Source organism: Parasteatoda tepidariorum, chromosome X1, assembly GCF_043381705.1.
Source record: "Parasteatoda tepidariorum isolate YZ-2023 chromosome X1, CAS_Ptep_4.0, whole genome shotgun sequence".
NCBI classification, from domain to species: domain Eukaryota; kingdom Metazoa; phylum Arthropoda; class Arachnida; order Araneae; family Theridiidae; genus Parasteatoda; species Parasteatoda tepidariorum.
Window position 1 is genome coordinate 59447248 of NC_092214.1, and position 23773 is coordinate 59471020.

General features: G+C 28.4%; 1 protein-coding gene across 1 annotated transcript in view; it reads left to right on the forward strand.

The window, feature by feature from the left end:
* The window catches only part of LOC107447342 (putative receptor-type tyrosine-protein phosphatase mosPTP-1), a gene marked incomplete in the record, with an annotated part of 116548 nt that overhangs the window by 31439 nt on the left and 61336 nt on the right, over positions 1 to 23773 (forward strand). The window contains 1 exon segment of the mRNA XM_043039056.2: positions 21334 to 21630. Within this exon segment, the coding sequence (XP_042894990.1) occupies positions 21334 to 21630 (297 nt within the window).

Consider the following 23773-nt stretch of genomic DNA (forward strand, 5'->3'; position numbering starts at 1 on the left):
CACACAATTTAATTTTCTAGTATCTTTTACTGTTATAATAATAATAATAATAATAATAATCTCATCCCGGAAAAAAATTGTTCTTGTCCCACTAAACCACTATTAAATATGAATAAAAATTTAAACCTCTATAAAATAAAAATTTTAGTGGCCCTTGTCATTGGCAATAATCATAATAGTATTAAAATATCCATTCTATTCCATTGTTAAAAATATTTCATTCCATTATTCTAAATACTTTTTTTTTAATCAGTTTTTATTATGTACCTTATTATAGTACTTGTAATGATTGAAATAAACATGTGAATCGATGCTTTTGAAGGAATCATTTGTTATGCAAATTTTAAATGCATTATTAATTATTGTTGAATTTTCTTTTTTTAATGTTTATCAATAATTAAAACTAGGAGAAAGGCAGAAAATCCTCGTTAGATATTCTTCACACAATAATGTAACAGATTTTATATTGTTGCTTTATTTTTAATTTAAAATTACTGTTTATATTTGAAAGATTGAATTATTACTAAAATTTAAATATCAAGTAATATCTAATAATTAATAATTAATGCACGAAACAAAATTATTTGTAAGTGAATTATTAATATTTTTAAATCGAAGATTTGATAAAAGCATGAATTTTTTTTGAAAGAAAGGGGGGGGGGAGTGTGCGAGAATCACGTATTCGGGGAGTTAAGTTCATTACTACCTAAGACGTCACGCCGTTGATGTCAGTGAAAATTTACTACTATATAAACTATGCTTCTATTTTCAAAGTCCCCCGCTCAGAATTAGTTGTCCAGCGCGCCTTATTATTTTAAGGAGTGAACACCCTGCATTTTTCATGAAGAGAGAAGCCGTGCTCTCGTATTAAATTGTCGCCTTTTTTTTTTTTTTTTTTTTNCCTTTTTTTTTTTTTTTTTTTGCGCGTCTCCATCGAAACGGCTACATGAAACAACCACGAAAGATTGTATCACCCACTATGTAGTAGGTGGTAAGAACCAGATCAAGCTTTCAAGTATCCTATCCAATCAAATGGACTTAATTTTTTTGAAAATCGAAATGTAATTCGTTTAATTTAATGCTTTCTTTTGTAATTTATAGAGTGTTAGCGTAATAAAATTAAAGTTTAATCCTATCAATTATCTTGGTTTTTTATTTTTTGAATTTTCTTTTACTTAAAAGGTATCGGTTAAAATTTCATTTTTAAACTGTAACTATGTGTTGTGAGCGTAACAATAATAATAATTATATACGTACTTTTAATTTATATTTTAAATCAGCGTAAGGTAAAAAAGAATATAAAATAAATAAAAACAGTTAATCTTCTGGTTTTGAAAGTGTTTATTTTAATAATAACGTGCGTTGTGGCACTTCTTGTCTCCCCCTCACTTTTCTCAAACTGTCAAAATTTCACGCATCCCTTCCCAAGCTTGACATTATTTGTGGACGACCCCTGTAAGAGTTTTACATTTTTTTATTGACAATTTAGTTTTTTTGTGAAAAATTTAAAAATATAAAAATTTTAAGTTAGCATTTTCTTATCTATAAAAAATATATTTTTGAAATTCTTTATTTGAAATGCAGAATTTAGACAAATTACGTAAGTTCAACTAAATGGAATTAAAATAAAAATCTAATCATCGTAACTCACAATAATCAGGACATTATACTACAAACTATAATACTACTTAGTTAAATGTTTTTCAATATAATTATAATTAAAGGATAATATTAATTGATTAATTTCAATTTTCGAATATTATAAATAAAACATTTAAGGGATGTCTAGTATGTTTTATTGATAGAATTTGTTTATAAGAAATTCAGTACTATTACCCACATTTCTTTTATTTATTAATTGTCCGATTATCTTTTTATTATTTTGACTATCCATTCTTTCAAACTAACACAAGAATATTCCACAGAAAATATAATTAATTTTCCCCAAATTATCAAAATTTACGATTACGAATTATACACTGAAAATTGTGTTTCACGCATTTTGGAGTTGTGTATAATAGTACAATTATTATTATTTTTCGCAAGTTGAGAGATTTTAATTTTCGAATATCATAAGTAAGACATTTATGGGAATGACTAGTGTGTTTTATTGATAGAACTTGTAAGAAATTCAGTACTATTACCCACGTTTCTTTTATTTATTGTTTATTCGATTAGCTTTGATTATCCATTATTTCAAATTATCACAAGTATTAAGATTAATCTACTGAAAATATAATTATTTTTTCCCAAATCACCAAAAATAGAGGTTACTAATTATACACTGAAAATTGCGTTTCATTCCTTTTAGGATTATTAGTACAGTATTACACGCACAGTACAGTGTTACAGTACAGTACAGGAGTATTATTAGTATATTAGTACACTTATTATTTTTGTGAAACATGTTTTTTTTTTGTTCATTTTTGATTAAAGGAAATTGCATATTCTAATATGTATATAAGTAATTTTTTAAGCAGATGAAGAATTTTGTAAATTAAAAAAATTGTACCGATAATTTATAATAATAATAAAAATTTAGGTTTTATTAAAATTAGGTTTTAATAACTACACTTAGGTTTTATTTTTTTAAAGACTAGATTTTTTTTAAACCACACTATCTAGTTAAGAATGAGATCAAGTATCATCATCTTGTTCTGCTAAATCTACCGTAACCTGAATTACTTCATGCTTTAAATAAAGATTTTCTTCGGTGTGAAATGAAGGAGGGTTTCTTTTTCATTTTCGATTCTCTTGTTGTATAACTTTTATATTATGAAATGACGTCACACCCTTCTGCACGATTTGTCCTTTAGAGAAATGTACGGGGCCATTATTAAGGTCTCGAATAGTACAAGAAGGTTTCCCCCCACCCTTGTCCTTACTTCCACATCTATTGCAGTTTCGTGCCTCTTCGCTCCAATCGCCCCCCTACCTCAATAATTTTCACCGATAGAACGGTTATAAAATTAAATGGAACGGTTGCTTTTTGACCTCATCTATCAGCTGCTAACATCATAAATGCATCACGAATTTATGACACGGGGACTATTCACAAATTGTAGCGTAAAAGTGACATTACCATATTGCGAAATATTTACTTAACATTGGATTTTTATTGATTGGCGGGAAAAATTATAAGGAATATTTTTATAATTATAAAATTAAATGGAACGGTTACTTCTTGACCTTATCTATCAGCTGCGAACATCATAAATACATCACGAATTTATGACACAGGGACCATCCACAAATTGTATTATAAAAGTGACATTACCATGCTGAGAATTATTTACTTGACATCGGATTTTTACTGTTTGTAATTATTTGTGAGAAAATTATTATGAATATTTTTAGTAATTTCATTAATAGTTAATAATATTTAAAATTTAAATATTTGTATTTATAGGTGGGAGATAATATGCATAAATGGAAAAAAGGTAAAGCTGATACTAAACTTTGAAATAACGCTGCATTGTTTTATAACAAATTTTAGAGTCTGAGATTTAATCATCGTTTTTGTGGTTATTCTTTATAACTGGAAAATTTTGAATTTTGAGGTATAAAATTTTGTTACATCATGTTAAAGAATATAATTTTACATGGCAAAATTTAAATTTGAGGGAAATCGGTAGAATAGGTCTTGAAAAATCGAATTTTTTTTTAAAAAAGGCGTATTTTAAAAATTCAATTTCTCAGAAACTATTTGACCGATTTCACTCAAATTTTGTATTTTGTCATGTGAAATTTTATTCTTTAAAATGATGTAAAAAATTGTATACCTGACAATTCATATTTTATTAATAAATATTTATTAAAATGTAATTTTTACATGTAAATATATTATTTGTATTATTCATTCCGGATGAACGAATTTTATAATTTTGGGCAAAATTTTGATGTTTGTTTAAAAAGTTTTCCAGATATGGTGAAATACGTAAAAAGTAAAATTAACATTAACAGGGGTTTAAACTTGGGATTTTTTTTCTGACCAAACTATTAGGACCATATTTCCAAGATTGCGACTACCCCGCCTATATTTTAGGGGTCGTCGAAAAAAAGTATGTTTATTCAGTGAAAGTACGTTTTTGTGTTTGATTTCGCAATTTAACATATCGTCTGCATTAATTAATTAGCATATTTGAGGTTACCCTTTCGAATCATGAAGAATGAGTCTTATAACGTGAAGATCCGATCATTCGATCAAAAGTTTTAAGGGTGGTCCGTTTTTTATTTTGTTCACTATATCGAAGTTTTGAAAATCATTTTAACGCATCATTTTACCCACTATGCAAGCTTTTTTTTAAAAAATAATTCAAAGTAAATAAATGGAAAAACAATTTGTGGAAAAGTTCAGTTGGTGGTTTCTTAATACCACCGGGGTTTAAATATCTGTTAAACAATTTGGTATTGGTAAGATTAAGTGAACAAGGAAGTGTCTTAAAATTGTTTGATCGAAGTATATATTAGTAGGGGGACAGGAAAATAATGTCGTTTCGGTACATTTGATATTTGTTATCAAGATTTTATTTTTAATCAATAATGTGTTCATCCTCGTTAGCAACAACCTTTCAATCCCGGATCAAAAATGAATTGAAATTGATCGAAAAATGAATTGGTTGAAGACTAACGAATATTTAATGCCCGAAACGACATTACTTTCCGGTCTTCCTAATATATGGAAGAAAAAAAAATCATAAAAATATGCACTATTTGTGTAACTCTAAGTATTCAGTTATTGTGATTAGTACTTCACAATTTTAGTTTAAATCTTTCCTACACGCTTAAAAAGAATTTTCCTAAGCATATTTTATTAAGCTGCTGAAAATGATAGTTTTTTTTTCGAGTGCAAAATTAGATTCAAGTACTTAAACTCGTTTTAATTATTTACTTACTAAAAGACATGGGCATTTAATATCTTGCTTGTATTTTCCTCTTGAGAAAAATCTTGTCCTCAAGAACTCGAGTGTGCTTTTAATTGCTCTTATGGTTTTATCATTAAAGTATTTATAAACCAATTTTTAAAATATATATATTCGAATTCTATCGTTCTTTAGCTTACTGTATCTTGGAACTATCTTCTCCAGAGCTTTCATTCGTTTAATTAAGTTTTAATAAAAAAAAAAAAATATTTTTTTAAAATTAATGAGTGTTTTTATTAAATACATCGAGAAAATTACAAATTATAAAATGAATTCAAGAAAAAAAGATCAAGTGAATAACTGAAAAATTCAAATAAAGTCGAAATATTATTTTGCGCTAGTTCTGTGTTTTCAATTTTAGACATTTTTACTTTTCACCCAAATTTAAATTTAAGATGTCCTAGTTTGTAATGTTCCACGAAATCATCGTCTCACAAGTCATTATTAATTTTTTAATTTTAAATCTTTAATTAATATACTACTTTTAAATTATATTAATATTTTTAGAACTTTAAATTAAATATTAATGAACTAAGCTTTATAATATTTTTTTTTGCATCTAGTTTTACTCAGTATGATCTGCAATTGCTGCTGTAATTTTATATTTACATATATTTTTATATATCTTAATTTAATGTTTTAAATATACTATAAAAACTTTACATTCATTATGATTTCGTGAGTATCATCCTTGGTTTTTGACGGTTTTACAAGGTTTTGATAGTTTCAACCATTTTTTGACGCCAAAAATTCATCTCCGGTTTATTGTTTTTTTGCAAATGTAATTAAACATTAAAAATTTTTTGAAAATTAAGGTCCCTAGTTAAGGAGTCTATGATTTGATTCTTCTCTTTATAGTATTTTTTGGAGCGAAAAACATTTTTATTTTAACGGAACATTTGAAGCATTGCTTTAAAGATTTAATTTTTTATGGATTTGTGCAGAAATATTCTAATGATATTTTTGCAATACTATGTTGAAACTTACTAAAGACGTATCATTTAAATTTGTAAAAACGCAAGCTGTTTTTTTTCTTCATTATCCTATATGTTAAATATATCCTATATATTCCACCTATATATTATTAATATTAGAGCAAAGATTTTAGTATTATAAAAATTTTAAAAAGTGTTCTTAAAAACCTCAAAAACTGCTTTTAAAACATCAAAACATCTGCCATCAAAAAGAGCAGAATTTATTTTAAATTAGTAGATTTTAAATAAATAAACAAGAATCTCAATTTGAAACGTTAATTTTTTTCTAAATTTACTACATGTAATTGTAATAAATATGTAAACTTAATCAAAATATAGATGCAATTTCGTTTGAAATGGAGAAAAGAAATAAAGGGTAAAACAAAATGGCAAGAAAACTCAATTTAAAAAATAACAAATAACAAAAAAAAAATAATAAAAAATGCATAAAAATAGTTTTGGAATATGAAATTAATAAATAAATAAATAAATCTCGGAAAAATGTCCTAAAAATCTTTTAAAACGCTTTAAAAGAGAAAAAAATGCTAATGTCATTAAAATTCGGGCCTAAGTTAGTACAAATTTAAATTAGAAAAAAATTAGAATTTTGGATTATAAGAAATTGCTCAAATGTTCTATCCCTTTTATATCTCCAAATATTCATGATAAAGCATTGCCATCATTTTTTAAACTTCAGTTCCCTAATGTAATTTAAGTTTCATGTCATGAACTTCATTTTTCTGGAATACGAAATTAATAAATAAATAAATAAATAAAAATAAATGAATAAAAAATAAATAAACCAAAAACAAATAAATAAATAAATCTCAGAAAAATGTTTTAAAATTTTTTTAAAACGCTTTAAAAGAGAAAAAAATGCTAATGACATAAAAACTTAGGCCCAAGTTAGTACAAATTTAAATTAGAATAATTAAAATTTTAGATTTTAGGAAATTGTTCAAATGTTCTATCCCTTTTATATCTCCAAACATTCTTGATAAAACATTGCCATCATTTTTTTAACTTTACTTCCCTAATGTAATTTAAGTTTCATGTCATGAACTTCATTTTTCTGTAACAAATCGTTTTGTAATATACTCTTTCATTTCATTCGCTAGCTCATCTCAATAACATTCTTGTGTACCAATCCATGTAATATTGTTTCAACTTCAAGAGCAATATTGAGATAGGAAAGAACAGATATTCAGTTCCATCAAAGTCATTGAACTGTCGCAAATATATAATTCAGTCATCTTAATAATATGTTTTCTTGTTCTTCATCTAGTTTATATACACGCTTGGGTGCATATATTTATTTTATAGGCGGGTATAATGCTGATTCGTTTTTTTTGAAATTTTTTTATTATTTTTTTATTTTTTAATATAGTGTATTTCTTTATCTTCATTTGAATTTCCATTTCTTTCTTTCTTTGGTCTTCAATGCTAAATTGTTTGCATTTTACGTTAGATAGTATTTTTTTAAAGGGATAATTATTTGAGATAACAATATTTCTTAAGGGAGAATAACATAGGTGGAAGACTTCTGATTGAATAAATCATTATATATTTTTAAATTATTTGAACTATGTTTTTTATAGTATATAAGAATTACGATAGATTATAACTAATGAAATAATTCTGTAAAGTTAACGAATTTTCTTTCGTAAAACAGTGACAGGCCCAGAATTTTAAATTTTCATCCAATTTTAAGATATTATAACATGTCACAGCTTTTATGTTTCTTATGTAGTTTTTGTTGCTCGCATTTTTTTTAATGAAATGGCTTCATATTAAACAAAGAAAAAAATGTTTTACAGTCAAGGTTTAATATTTAAAAACTACTAAAGTCGTTCAATTTTCGTTCAATGAAAGTTACATTAAAAAAATAAATGCTTTAAAATTTTTACTAAAATCGGAGGAAACCTGAAGAAGTTATCAAAGATGGAAAACGCTCTTAGAAAATAACGTCATAACATCGAAAGCTTGTGAAAGATAATTTCATCCCATGAAATGTATTGTTTCTTTCTCATTATATTAGTTACAAATAATAATGTTTGAAAAATGCATTTTGAATGATTTTAAGGTCGCATACTAAACGTTGCCTTGCTTGAATAAGTTTTTTTTATGCATTTTTAACGATGTTATTCGATTTTTTTAACCTGAAAGTGTATATCATACATGCACGCAAAAACGCGAAATGTGTTGTATTTTCTTCATTTATGTAAATTTCTACTTTTAGTTTAAGGACACTATTTTGAAGTGTGCATTCTGCCAAAATGTATAAAAATAAATAATAATATTAATATATCGATTTTTCGATACATTAATATTATTATTCGAATCGATTTAAAAAAAAATATTTCATAGCTATGTGAGGTTTTCTTTAACGATGACGCCGCTTCTAAGTTTCAAGAAAAGATTTCATTTTTAGTTTTCACACTTTAAAATGCTGACAAACTTATAAGAAAAGCTGTTTTTGCTTAATAAAATGCCCAGCTTGCACATAGCATACATGTTATTTGTCATTTGTCATACTTAGCGAATTAAGATTAACTTTAGTCACAAGTTTATTATCTGTAAGTTTTTTTTAAAAAGATTTATAATGACTAAGAATTAACTTATTCATATTATTAGCACTAATTTCATCTTTACACTGTTTTTTATTAAAAATATTTTGAACCGAAATAGTAAGTATCTTTTAAAATAAAATTATAAATCAGATGAAATAAATATAACTATAAGTTTCAATGCGTTAAAAGCGTAGAATATTACCGTTTTACGATCATAACAACTGATAAATGAGGTTATTTATTTTTGTTTCCTTCAAAAAAAAAAAACTCATTTAACGTATAACTTGCTGTTAATGATTTATAGATAATAGACTATTTTTAGCATTGGGTGGAGAAATAATTGTCGTAAAATAAGAAGTTCTATTGCTTCTAATAGACTGTCTCGTGATAGATCCTACGGCAATAAGATAAAAGGTTTCTGCAGGCTGTTGTGATGACTTGATGTAATGCTTTGAATCTAGGTTTATGTCACAAAGTCTGCGGTTGGATTCGCGTCTGTTATGTAGCTTTCCGACAATACACACACTCGTTTTTTATCAGTCATTCATAGGGTTTCCCTCTTTCACTTCTTTTTTCTTTCCTTCTATTTTTTTCTTCTTTTTCTTATGGCTTACGAAAAATAAAGCAACAGCTTAGTGTATTTTAAAGGGAGAGATAAATGCCATAAAAAAGCATAATTACTCTTAGATTTAAAAAAAAAAAAAATTCTGAAAGAAGACTATTTTTGGCCTTTAGACATGGTAAAATTTGTTATAAATATTATATTTTTAGAAAGAAATTCAGTATTTATGCACTGTGAAAAATTCCGGATCTAGTTACGTTAAAATTTACCGGCATATTTTGAAGGGAGAGATAAAGGCCATAAAAGAGCATAATTACTCTTAGATTTAAAAAAAAAAAATTCTGAAAGACTATTTTTGGCCTTTGGACATGGTGAAATTTGTTATAAATATTATTATATTTTTAGAAAGAAATTCAGTATTTATGCACTGTGAAAAATTCCGGATCTAGTTACGTTAAAAATTACCGGCATATTTTGAAGAGAGAGATAAAGGCCATAAAAGAACATAATTACTCTTAGATTTAAAAAAAAATCTAAAAATATTCTGAAAGAAGACTATTTTTGGCATTTAGACATGGTAAAATTTATCATAAAATTTATTATATTTTTAGAAAGAAATTAATTATTTATGCACTGTAAAAAATTCCGGATCTAGTTACGTTAAAAATTACCGGCACTCAGGTTGCTAAACCGTAAAATGATACGGAACAAAAAAATCTGATATACCATTGTTTTTACAGCAATAGAAAAATCACTAATTGAATAAATATTACTATAAAAATATGGATTTATATTTTACTGTAAAAATGAATTTTGTGGATGATGTACCCAAAGTGCTGGTACTTTATGCCATAATTTGATCCAGAATTTTTTACAGTGAGTACTTCTATTACTAACGAAAAGAAATAAATTAAAAAAAATGAAAATTGTGTCCTTTTCTTTTAATAATTTCAATCCTAATACGAATTGTTTATGTTTACAGGGTATTCCGTAAAAACCACCTTTAATATATGTTTTTAGAAACTTTATTAAAAAATGAAAACAATAAGTGGATCGCAAATAAATATTTTAGCTAGAAAAAAAGAAAATCACTAGTGCAGGCTGAAACTTGAAGTTTTTTTTTTATTTATTCGTCTTTCGAGACCTCTCTATTTACTCTGATAATCAAATAGATTTTGGTGTTTTGTGCACCAATCTTTCTCAATTGTGATTTATCAGATTTCGATAGTGTTTCTGTCAGGGTTGGGTTTTTGACGTCAAAAAGTGGTTTTTGACATGACAAGGGTATAATACTGGTTTAAACCGTCAAAAACCCGTCAAAAATGTCAAAAACTGAAGTTTGCCAAGAAAATATATAAACTTCAAAACTACCAACAGTTGCCATGCATTATATTGAAATTTAATTATACTATAGGTAATCAGCAGGTTTTAAAATATTTTTTAATTAAAATTAAGGTAAAATAACAGATTTAAAATCTCAGAAATTTATATTCAAATGCATGTGCAGAAAAATTTTGCACAAANAAGAAAAAAAATATATATTGTAAAATTTAAACCCTGACAAATTAAGAATCTTAAGAACATTTTATTCTGCAAATAATATATTGAACAATTAACGATACTGGATATTAATTGATTTCACAAAATATAAACTTGAATTGAAATTTTTAACAGTAAACAAGTTGAAAATAAGATAGCAGCAAATTATTTAGTTAATTAAACATGAAAACGATTTCAGACAGTTCAGCACAACTAATGACAACAAAACATAAAAACGACTCACCTCGTAAATTAATATAGCTAATAGCTATCGATAAATAACAATTTTGAATGTATCATCGTAATATCTTTGGGAGCTGGTCCCGAAAAGAAAATTATAACCATCTACAACACATCGAATTCGTATATAATTTGCTCCGTGACGAAAAACAAAGTAAAAGTAAAGGTTCGAAAATGAAACTTACTACTGCGCAGACTCAAACAAAAATTGTGCTGACATCTCTGAATTTGAATTAAACAAAATAAAATGATATATGATGAATTGATGCTGCTAGCGTTTAAAGTTACAATTAAGAATTAAAAAATACTATATTCAGATTGAAAATTAAATAGCAATGAATAATAAATTTTTTAAAACTAAACACCACCTTTAATATATGTTTTTGGAAACCTTATCAAAAAATGAAGACAATAAGTGGATCATAAATAAATATTTTAGCTAGAAAAAAAGAAAATCACTAGTGCAGGCTGAAACTTGAAGATGTTTTTTTTTTTAATTCGTCTTTCGAGACCTCTCTATTTACTCTGATAATCAAACAGGTTTTGGTGTTTTGTACACCAATCTTTCTCAATTGTGATTTATCAGATTTCGATAGTGTTTCTGTTCTTTCTTGGTTTAAATATTCATTTGCGATCCTAAATGTGCTAATTTTTTTATCTTCATTTCTGATAAGGATTATAAAAAGGTCATTTTGAAATTTATTAGTAGTGTAACGTATTATTATGAATATGTTAACATTGTAACAACACATTGTAAAGTTTATTAAAATATGTAAATCAAAATAAAAATACTATTTAAACTTCATTATGTAGAAACTGTTATAGTGTTACTCTATGCAAAAAAAACAGCTTTTTCTCTTGTAGAAATAAGGGGTAATCGCTATTTTTTTTTTTTTTTTTTTGCATCTAACTTTTAAATGATATTGTAGCTTTATTTATTTTATAAAAAGTCATATAAAGCAATACACAAATGTAATAAGTAGTTGTTCAGCAAAATTTTCTTTTAATTTTTTAATTTATTTGACTTTTATCGAATTTTACACTTTATAAAACGTTTCGAATTTAAAGATATTTTGATTAAAAATTAAGTCCAAAATGTATTATGATAAAACAGTTCAGAAACATGTTACTTGCTTAAAATTCTTCATTTTTATATTCTTCAATGAATGTATGCATCAAATCAAATTGATACTTTTAGGCTGTTTTTAATGTTTCAGATTTCAATACATTTATTTTGACATTATAATATGAAAGGAAATACAGTTAGTTTAATTACATTTGATTTGCGGTTGTAAAAACTAGTGTAATATTTGCGGCATTATATAGTTCTAATTTGTGGAAATGTACTAAATAGTATACATTATATTTGTTATAAGTAATATGCGAAACAAAATGTTCAAACATCACGAAAGAAAACATGTATTTTTGCTACTACTATTGTATTGTTTTTTTTCTCCAGCGTTTTTATCTAAAAATTTTTTGAAAACTAAAGTTTAAAAATGGATTTCAGTTAATATAAAAGAAATTGTATCTGGAAAAGTCAATAGAAAATATATCAAACAGAAAGCAATAATTTTTCTAGTATTATTCTTTTTTTACAATTACCTTTACTGTAATAAAAAATATTTTCTAATAAATTAATTTATATGAGGTTAAGATGGTCATATTTTAAAAAATCTAGTTCATGTAGATACTGAGGTAGGCTTCCAAGATATTTCACATCTTATTATCTACTGTCTCAAATAATAAATACTCTGTAACTGACATTTTGAACTTATTCAAGACGAGAAACACTGGATAAGCACAAGAAAACAAACTAAACTTACGAAAAACTGGTAAATAAACTAAACCCTGATGATGTACTCGGCAGCATTCAAGGGGACCTAAAATACAACACTTATATGAACATTTTAAAATTTTTTCAATTTTTGCTTATGATGCTTTTACTGAGGGGTTGTTTGGTTTAAACTGTCACTTTTATTCTCCACTTTGAATCAGGTTGGATATATAATTAGTGGCTTTTATGAACGGTTTCTTTTTAATTATTTTATACTCAATCTTAGTTGGGTTAGTTTGGTTAATTTTCGCTCGTTTATTTTTATTTATTTACATCCTTCACATTGTTATTTGCTATTTTCCACTCAAAGGCTGCTTGTTCTTTGTGTTTATTGTTGGCCTGTTGCCATAATTTGTATTTTGTATTGTAATTTTAGTTTTTTAATGTTTGCAAGGGCGATGGCTTAGCAAGGTCCCTCGATCGTGCATGCGCCTTGTGAACCTGGGGTTCCTCTCGGGAATTCTTAACCCTTTGATGCAGATGGAACACCAGTGTCCCTTTTATATATTTTTTCTGACGCTCTAATTACATGCAAAAATATTTTTTTTACTTTTCAATTATAAAAAACAGTCTAAAATAATATGTTAGATTATTGGAATTATATTTGCACTAAAATATAAAATCTTAAGAAAAGTAGTTTGAAATTTTTTAAAAATCATATTCAAAAATTTATCAATAATTGATTTGATAAATNTGTATATCATAACCATGAATTATTAAAAGGCTAAATATAATATTTATTTTTCAATTATTTTTGCCTAATTTAGTACAAAATAAGGAAAACAGTATGAGAAATATGTTTAATTAAAACTTTGCTCCGGGGGAAAAACTTTTCATTGTAAATTCTGTTTCACTTCCATTGCTAATTTAAATTTTAATATTTAACGAAAAGTAAATTCATTTAAACCTGGAGAAAACCAATAAGTTTCAAATGCTGTTAAATGCTGTTAACTTGTTCAAATGCCAATAAGTTTCAAATTATTTTTTAAACATCGGGATGCAAACTAATTACTGCAAGATTACTTTTCCACTCCATAGTCTTAAGTAATCCTGCCTTAAATCATTTGCATTTTGATATTTTGAAAACTTAGGTTTCCGCATTTGAAACTTCATGGATTACTCTAGTTCCCCATTAACTCGCTTATTTATATTTTAAATTTTAAGTTACGTACTCGCGTAGATGAAAGAGAGATTTGTCATAAGGACTTTCTTCCTCGGTAAAGCGCCCTCGTAATGCAATGACGGATTTTTCCTTCTGTAATATTTTCATTATTGGGCGGGATGGATTTTCAAAGATTGTAGTTTTGGGGAGAGGGGTTTGTAATTATTAAGTCTTCATTTTGAAAATGGATGTTATTTATAAATTTAATGTTAAAAATGCTTTATTCTTAAATAAACAAAAAAGAGCAAAATTGAGTATATAAAAACCTACTTTTGCTTAAGTAGATTGTTAAATGCTACTTTTAACCTCACTCCAAAACATTCACAAATTCGTTTGCCCCACTATTTACTAGCAATTTAAAGTAAAAAAAAGGAAGTTTTAAAGCTTAAAGCTTAGCAGAATTGATTTTAAATATTAAATAAAAAATAAAATTCGAAACTTACCCAGTTTTCAACGATAAATAAATTTTTTTTTAAAGATCTAAAAATTGTCTAAAGAAAAGATTTTTTTTTCTATTTTAATTTCTCAATTTTTACTGAAACTTATAGTAATTCAAACACTTTCGTTTAAATTAATGTTAACTTTTTTCTTTAAGGAAATTTTAATTTAATAGTTAATTTTTAATTTAACTGTTAACAATGATATTTGAAGTGATATTTAACACAAATATAAAAAAACGATATTTAATCCTTACAAATTGGGTTAGCTTGTAGTAAAAAATGCATGGTCCATTAATGATTACAATTTTGAATATTGCGTTTATTTTTAATATTGTATTTTAAATTTCAAAAATACAATATAATATAATTTTATTTCTTTCTAAAAATTTAAATTTTTAATATTGTATTTATAAGATGTTAAGGGTAATTTCTTTTAATTTAAAAATCATATTTTGCGGATTTTATATTTTTATAGTGATAAAATAATATTTTTATAGTGTTACTTTTTGTATTTAATTTTAAAAACTTATTTCCTTTGTCTTATTAAATATTATGGAACAAAGAGTGAAATATAAATAATTCCATTAATTAATATAAATTTTTTAACAGGGGCATTATTTTTATTATTTTAAGGGTAATTTTTATTAAATTTAAAAATATTTTTATATTGTTTTAACGTAACTGTTATATTTTTATAGTATTATTTTTTTGTATTTAATGTTAAGAATTTTCTGCCATTGTCTCATTAAATTCTTTTGAAAAAAAGTGAAATGTGTGATGAAATAAATACAGTGCCTTCCGAGTTTCCAGTCTTAAAGCTTGATTTCTTATCTTTACTGTTGCAGAAAAATTATGATCGCCAACTTTTGAACGTATTTTTCCCGTTGAAGAGAAACGTTTTCGGGGGTCAGCAACTTCTTATATATTCGGTCTCTCCAAGTATCAAAAAATTTATTCGTAACCATTGTAATTAAATGTTCTATTTTCATGTAAAATTTACTTAAGTACCCTTATTTAATTTATTTTGGCGACATATAAAGAGCAATTATTTGCCAAGGTCAGTACATTGGCCGTGAGCCAAGTATCCGCGACAATCGATTTTCTCTTGCGGTAACGGGAACACGCTTGCGCATCCTTTTGCTTCCAGTTGGAAAGATGCTACATCAAGAGAGAACACTCAGAATTACATTTTCAATCCTTTTCTCGATGAATTTCAATAACTGACGTATTTATTTAATTTTCAAGCTTAGATTTCTTCTCGACTATTATTAAATGTTAAATTTTTTTAATCGAAAATTAAAATACAAAAACAAAAGTGTTATTTAATCTTCTTGCAAGTGTTGTTCCATGAAAATAATTTGAGAGTTCCGTGGGACGCGTTGATATTACTAACTAGTAAACTAAGTAGAATAATTATAATCAGTGAATTACGTTTTCAGTGTTTTTCTGTTTGAATTTCTATTACCGATGTATTAATGTGAATTTAAAGTTTAGATTTTTAATGAATCTGCCATTATTAAATGTTATTTTTTAATTGAATATTAAAATACAAACAAAAGTGTTATTTGTTTTTCCCATAAGCATTGTTCCATGGACTTATTTTAAAGGTTTTAGGAGGCAAGTTGATATGTACTAACTAGTATCCCTTATATACTACCTACTACCTATACTAAAGTACCCTTTTGTTATGAGCGCCGAATTTAGCCGGCATTTACGCGAAGACTTTTGTGTAAGAGCGCCAAATTTGGCCGGCATCCACGTGATGAGCTGTGTGTACGTGAGCCGTATTTAGTCGGCATCCACGTGATGACCTACGTACGAGCGCTGTATTTAGCTGACGTTAGCGTGATACTGTTTGATAACCATTACTACCTACCACTAAAAGCGTATTTTGAACGCGCTTCATATGTTTTGTAAATAAGCTGCATTTTTATTTATAATACTTGCAAAATATCCAAATATATTGGAATGTAACTTGGTACTTTTATTTACGTCGCACTAGAGGCACAGGTGGGCTATTGCCGGCGGTCTGGGAAACATCTCCGAGGATGATCCGAAGACATGCCATCACGATTTGTAAGGCAATTTCATTAATTTGGCCATGGATCTGAAGGGAGGGTCGGGAAAGCCTGGTTGGTAGGGCACTGGGCCCATGTACAAGAGGTCGTGGGTTCGATCCCTGCCGGCCGAAGACTCTTCGTGCTGTAAATGTTGACTGGTGCCCGTTAAATCTGTCGAGTCACAAAGTCCTCCACGTTCCCATAACAAATCAATACCTCTGGGGGTATTGATACATTAGTGGTCGTCAACCCAAAAATTGGGTCGGCTGTTCAACGACGGGTATAAAATATATTATAAAATAAAAAATAGATCCGAAGGGGAAGGACATTTTCTCCAGCTCCTTGTACCCATGGTGCTGCTCAGTGACCAACCACAGGACTTTTGATTACACATATTTTACGAGCACGTATATCGCATGTACTTGGTGGGTTTTAGCGGTGCCGAGGATCGAACCCCGGCCCCTCCAAACCGGAGTCCGATTCAACTGTTATATAGAAAATCCCAACATCAGCTTACCAGCATAGAATGTGCACACTTCGTGGCGCGATGCACCGTTTCAGTGGCGTCACTTCAGCGAAAGAGCGAAAAAAGCTAGTAAACTATGCAGACTAACTTAAATCGTGCAATTTTATGAACTATATTTTAAAACGACGTTTTTGACTGTCTTTCCGGTAAAAATGAGCACTCAGTTACTCTAGTAATCATTTCCTTCTTTATTTTGTTCGTCAAACCTAGTGTATAAGTCAAGTTTGATTTCGTTATATTAAGTGCATAAAAATATCTGCTTTTGGTGTAGTATAGCCATTTCTGATCATGTTAGGAGATAATTGGGTCCGCTGATGAAACTTTTTATCGTTTAAAAAGACGCTTCACAAAATATGTTAAACCCAAAAAATGATTCTTCACAATTTTTTTTAAATATTGAATTGGACCCTTCTTAAAATATTTTAAATCTACAATATAACTCATTGAAAGACATTGTTTTTGTGTTTTTTACTCAGAATATCTTATTTTCTCATGTTCACAAAAACGGGACCTTGGTTGAAAAGGACGCGATTCAACGGCAATTTCAGATTCAAAAAAATTGTGAATAGATTTTGGCAAAATGTCTGAACAAACCACTATTTTTTTTTTTTTTTTTACAAAACCAGGACCCTATTTTCAAAAATTTACAAAACTGTGAGTAGATTTTTTCACAATTTCACAAAAACGAATTTTATAAACATTTTTGCATCAAAGACTAAGACGAGAACATTATTAATGTAAAACGAAATCCTTTCAATTTCATATTGTACAAGTTTCTGTGTAAATCAAACATTATTTAAAAAATATTTATTGAGAAAAATATGAGGAAACATTTGTACAATTATCATCTTTCTAAAAGAAACCTCTAAAAAAGATCATTATAGAATTATAAACAGAATTTTCTGCATACGATACAATTTATTCAGAATCCGTATGAGTGCTTGCTTACTACTTATTTTCCTATAATGAACATTGTTAGCTGTTGTTTACGCTTATTATTTCAGATTCTATTTCTAAGTTTCTTGTTTAAGTTCAATCAGTACCTACACGGAGTAAAAAATTCTGCTTTAATTACCGCACTTGTATGACAATGACTTTTCTGGAAGAAAAACAAAACAGCATGATGATCTAATAAAAACAACATATTTCCATTCGTTATACAACCTGAAATTCTGGTTTTGAAATATATGATTCTTATTACCATACTTTTAGTAAAAATATGAAAACTGGAAAGTAAATTTAACAAAATAAATGGCTTTAATGCCTAAGGTAAAACTACCAAATTTTATCACATTTACTACCAAACATCGTAATAAATCATAATTTATTGTTAATTTTACTGTAAGTCATTACCAAAGCGCTTCAGTAAAAATCACCGTGCTTTTTGATGTTCCTATAGAGCCAGAAACACGGCTAACTTTACCATATTCTGGTAGCTGTGACCATAAATTTTTAATTTGTGTGCTTCAGATAAATCAATTTTTTTTTTTTTAAATTTTTATTTCGGCTTTCAATTTTGAAATAACAATGTTTTTCTCTCCCTTACTTCCGAGATGAATTTTTTTTTAGCAAACGAAGAAAAGGGGAAAAACTTTTTTAAAAATTTCTTTACTAAACTAATTTTTCAAAAATTGTCTGCTTGATTTGCTAATATTTTTTTAAAATTACTCATTTTTTCCATCGCTCTAATAAAATTTAGCATTGTTGTTAATATAGATTACTAAAACCTCACTTTTAATAAGTATTTACTTCTTATTCGTAAAAAATTCTTTTTAGTCAATATGAAAATTCTTTTGAAAAATAAAATTCTTTTGTTCAAAAAGTAATCACAAAAAAATTATTTCCTATTTTATTATTTCTATAAAATAAAATGAGAAAGATAGGGAGAGGTTCGATAGTTGAGACATCGTTATATAGTATGGTAGTATGCATGCTTGATAATTTTTTTTCAAATATAAATTAAAAATGACAAAATATAGTCTATATTCTCTATATTCCACTGATATGTAAATCGATGAACTAAGCAAGTTGTCGCGAACTTGTAATTTTTTTTCCAACTTTGTTGGCAAATATTTTTTTGTTTGTCTTAACCTTAATTTAGGACTGGTTTTCGTTCTTTTTTGTATTCCTAAATCATTAAATACCTAAGCTGTGTTAAGTTATTTGCCGATTCATCCTAAAAAATGGGTAATTTAATAATTATTTATTTTTATTCTTTATGTAGAACGATAACAGCTTTTGAATGAATATTTACGTATGGAATAATTTTCTTTACTTCTGCAAGTTTCGCAATTTGTTTTAATAAATAAATTGTAACGATATTTAAACTTCGAACTTGAATTTTATTTTATATCCGTCGTTGAAGGTTTACGACTACTAATGTTCAACTCCGTTGTCTTGTAATTTTGAACCAATCCAGAAGACAAGGAAATTCCTGGATCAGTACCCCCAGAGGTTTGATTTGTCATGGGAACATGGAAGACTTTGCGACTCGACAGATTTAACGTGCATCAGGCACCATTTACTGCACGGGGAGTCTTCGGCCGGCGTGGATCGAACCCACGAACTCTTAGACAGGGGCCCAGTGCCCTACCAACTAGACTATCCCAGCCTTCGAACTTGAATTTGAAAACATTTATATTCTGTCAATTCTTGCTAGTTCTATTTAGTACGCGAAACACGTCTGTAAATAATGTTTTAATGTTATCTTCTGCTTATTATTCATTAGACGTCCCATCAAACTCTTGCAGATATTTTTCTTTTTTTCCGGTTGTATATTACAGGTAGAATAATTTAATTATTTTATTAACTGTGCTGTAATTAATTTATTTATTTAAAGAAACTACTTCGAAANTGCTTGCATCAAAATTTGCTCCATTACAGCTCTGTTAAACTAGAATGCCACATAAAATTCTGCCATGGTTGCTAAACGAATGTAGAAACCTTTGACCGCTATGTGACTGTGCAATTTAGGAAAGATTCTGGTGGAGGTGGAAAAAGGGATTAGGAAATTAGCTTCTGTTTTTAAATTCTGTCATTGGGCTGAATCCATTTATAGCTCAAGTTTGTTCCAATGCTTTGGTGGTAATTTTTTTTCTATTTTGACAAAATGTTTTTGTATTTTTAACTTTATAAAATTCTCCAAAAATTAGTTGGTTATAATTTAATAATAATAAACTTTATATTGCACCTTTTTTCTAAAAGCTTTTCTACTCTCATTCAAAGAAATCTACGAATTATTTTTTCTCAGCAAACCAACCAATCACACATTTTTTTACAATCGCTAACAGCAATGTTTGTCGACAAATCTTTACAATTGTTGCATTAATGACTTTTGATTCAAAATTTTGTACCAAAACATAAAAAATTAAATAAAACAATCTTGCCAAATCGTCAAAATAAATTATTCTTTTTCAAGATGATATGTTGAAAAAATAGTATTTCGAATAAAATATTTTATAATACCGACACTTGTACACATCCTACACTTTATAAGAAAAAAGAAACAAAAACCTGGAAATTTTAAGATTTTTATCTGGAAAACCTGGAAAAATCAGGGAAATTTGAAATCTGATTTGAGTGGCCACCCTGATAATGTTTTAATGTTATCTTCTGCTTACTATTCACTAGACGTCCCATCAAACTTTTGCAGCTATTTTTCTTTTTTTTCGGTTGTATATTACAGGTTGAATAATTTAATTACTTTATTAACTGTGCTGTAATTAATTTATTTATTTAAAGAAACTACTTCGAAATAAGCATATCATTATAAGTTGAAATTTCAAATATTTATAAAATTTTTATATTTTTCAATTAATTTTTTTCTTTTTACATTTCTTTATGACCATTATGAAAATTTTTATTTACATTTCCTTTTTTTTATGATAATATATATTTGAGCACTTTGTGATATTTAGAACAGAATTTATTGAATTCTTACAAAAATATTGTATAGTTATAATTTCAGGTTGCTTTGGAAATTAAAATTCTTTAAATTAGTTGGCAGTCTGTGAAATTAAGGTGCTCATTTAATTAAATTTCACTTTTGTTTAATAGCTTAAAAAATTAATTTCCTCCCGACTTGACAAGGTGGCTCAGAGGATAACACGTTCGTTTTCCAGATTTCCTATGAGGTGAGGTTCGAATTTCAGCTGTGGCTGATTGATACGAATTCTGCTCGCCGCTCGTACCGACCACAGTGCTGGCGGAAAATATCCTCAGTGGTAGACGGATCATAGGTTAGAATCCCTTTGCTATCGGGCTTACCGTGGGAAGATTTCGTGGTTAGTTCCATCAAAAAATCCTTCTCCCAATGTCTGATTCAGGAGTCCCCTTGCCTTCTGGGTTGGGTTCAAAACTACAAGACTGCGAAGTTGAACATTGATAGTCGTTATCTCAGAATTAGGAAGGCTGTTCTAAGCCGGCTATAAAATATAAAATAAAACGATACTTCTACAGGTTGTAAGAACATTTTGAGTAATTTATGTATTTATTTTTGCAGGTAACGGAGACATTCAGAATGAGTACGTGAGAACAGGAAACAATGCCACACTTTATTGCCAGCCTGCTTCGGAAATGGATAAAATTAATCGTCTCATCTGGTATAAAGAAGATAAAAAGATAGCAGAAATAGTAAATGGTAGAAGGACGTTTTGGGATGCTGGTAGCCATCTAAATCTCCAGTCTCACAATAATGCCCTTTATTTTCGGAGAGTCACTTACAAGGACAGTGGCGAGTATTATTGTGAAGTGAATTCGAAAAGGAGTAGACAATCTCTTGCTCGATTGCTTGTCCAAGGTAAGATTTGCTTTTACCTGAACTCGCTGTACAAGGTGATTATAAAATAATTTTGCCCCCTATAAAGAGCATATCATTTAAGTGAACGTAATAAAATTTTGTACATAGAGTATTATGATCTATGCGCTGAAGAATGACGTTAAAAACGATTGTGTAGCTCTCACGGATACAGTTACAGTGACAAAATTTAGAAATTTTCAAATGGCAACACTACTTTTTTGATCGAATCGTAATTCTTACTGTATAAAAGCTAAAATGGAGTTGAAACGGTATTTTTAGAACAAGAAATTGTGACGTTAGGCTTTTGCCATTTGCCGTTTCCTGATCATTAAAAGCAGATTTTATTTGCCAATTGGAATTTCGATCACTTTTCGTCATTATCCTTAAATTTTATTTTTCCAATGCCCTCCTGTGTTAACATCCGTCAATTCAGGCATATACAAGGCGATTTTGTTGACCTCGCTTTCAGGAGCACCATATTAGGTGGGCCAACGTCGCTCCCACAGTGAGGACAGATAGTACAGAGAAGGAAAAAACATCCATGCCTTGCCCGGGATTCGAACCCAGAACCTTTCTGATGCAAGGACAGTTTCCTGCTCTCTACACAGGCCGGTCGACTTATCTTTAACTAACAGATGCAAAATTAAACGAAGAAAATTATAATGATTTTAAAACTACGTTTTTTTTTCAAAATTTTTTTAATGTTTACTAAAAAAGAAAATATTTTTATTTTTGTTCCACAGGAAACGAAAAACGTGGGGCGTATCACATACGTAATAATAGTATGTCGAATTCGTAATTTCTAACACTACCTAAAATTCCCCACGTTTTCGAAAGTAGTGCACCTCATGTTTTTGTTTTACGGATGGACAAAACTAAGAACGTGGTTAATTATTATTTTTTTTCTCTATATTTGTAGCTTGTTTTTTTATTTTATTTATTTTTATAATGCGGTTTGATGTTGTTTTTTTAAACATATTATAGGGATCGTAGTAAAGACAGCACCAAATATATATAAAAAAAAAACGTCATTTTGAAACATCAGTATATAGTATGCTGGATTTTATGTTCAGTATGCAAAAGCTTATATCCAAATCACAATTATTACCACCTAATTTGATAACGCTTTACAAACATTTATCATAGAAAATATATATTTTGCGTGCAAGAGGTAGGTAGATATGTGGGTATTTTATTTAGGTCGCATTAAACTGCACAAAGGGCTATTGGCGACGGTCTGGGAAACATCCCTAAAGGTGATCAGAAGACATGCCATCACGATTTTGATCCTCTGCAGAGAGGATGGCTCCTCCGCTTTGGTAGCCCAATGACCTGCGCGCGAAATCGAGCACTTTACAGTAGAATAGTTTAACGAGGACCGATACCGCGCACCCTCGATCCCTACGTAAGCTGATCAAAGTGGTCACCCACTCGCTTACTGATCGCTGCTAGTGATGCTTGACTTCCGTGTTCTACTGGGAACTGTGTCATTTCGATCAATCCACAGCGGGTCATTTGCGTGTAAAAAGGACTATCAACGTGTGGACAGCACATGTTTTTTTTTGCATTTTGTGACATCACGAAGTTAACTGTTCGAATAACTTAGCTTACTGTGAAAAATTTTGCTAAACTGTTTACATTGAATCCTATGTTAAATCAGTGTTATTCACATTTGAGCTGGATATCTAAAAAAAATATAATATAAAGTGTTTTCGGGCGCCAGAATGCTGAAATAGGGCATTAACTGATAATATTTGAATGCATTTCAGTCGTTCTGGTGTGAAACAACATCGAGAATGGATCTTGAAAAAATTCCTTCATGCAATTATCTGATCAGTCAACTAAATCGATGACGCTATGTTTTTTGTTTGAGTAAAGTAAAGCTTGAGGAAGGTAATGATCTTCATTTATAGTAAAATGAAACATGCTTATTTTTGTATAAATATTCTTGCAATGTAATCGTAGTCCCGCAGTGGACTGATCGTTAAGACACGGCTCCCAACAGATCACTGAAGTCAAGCATCACTGACTGAGGTCAGTGTGTGGGTGGGTGATCACTTTGATCAGTCTGTGAAGGTTCCGAGGGTGTGCGGTATTGGTCCTCGTTAAACTGTTCTACTTTAAAGTGCTTGACTTGGCGGGT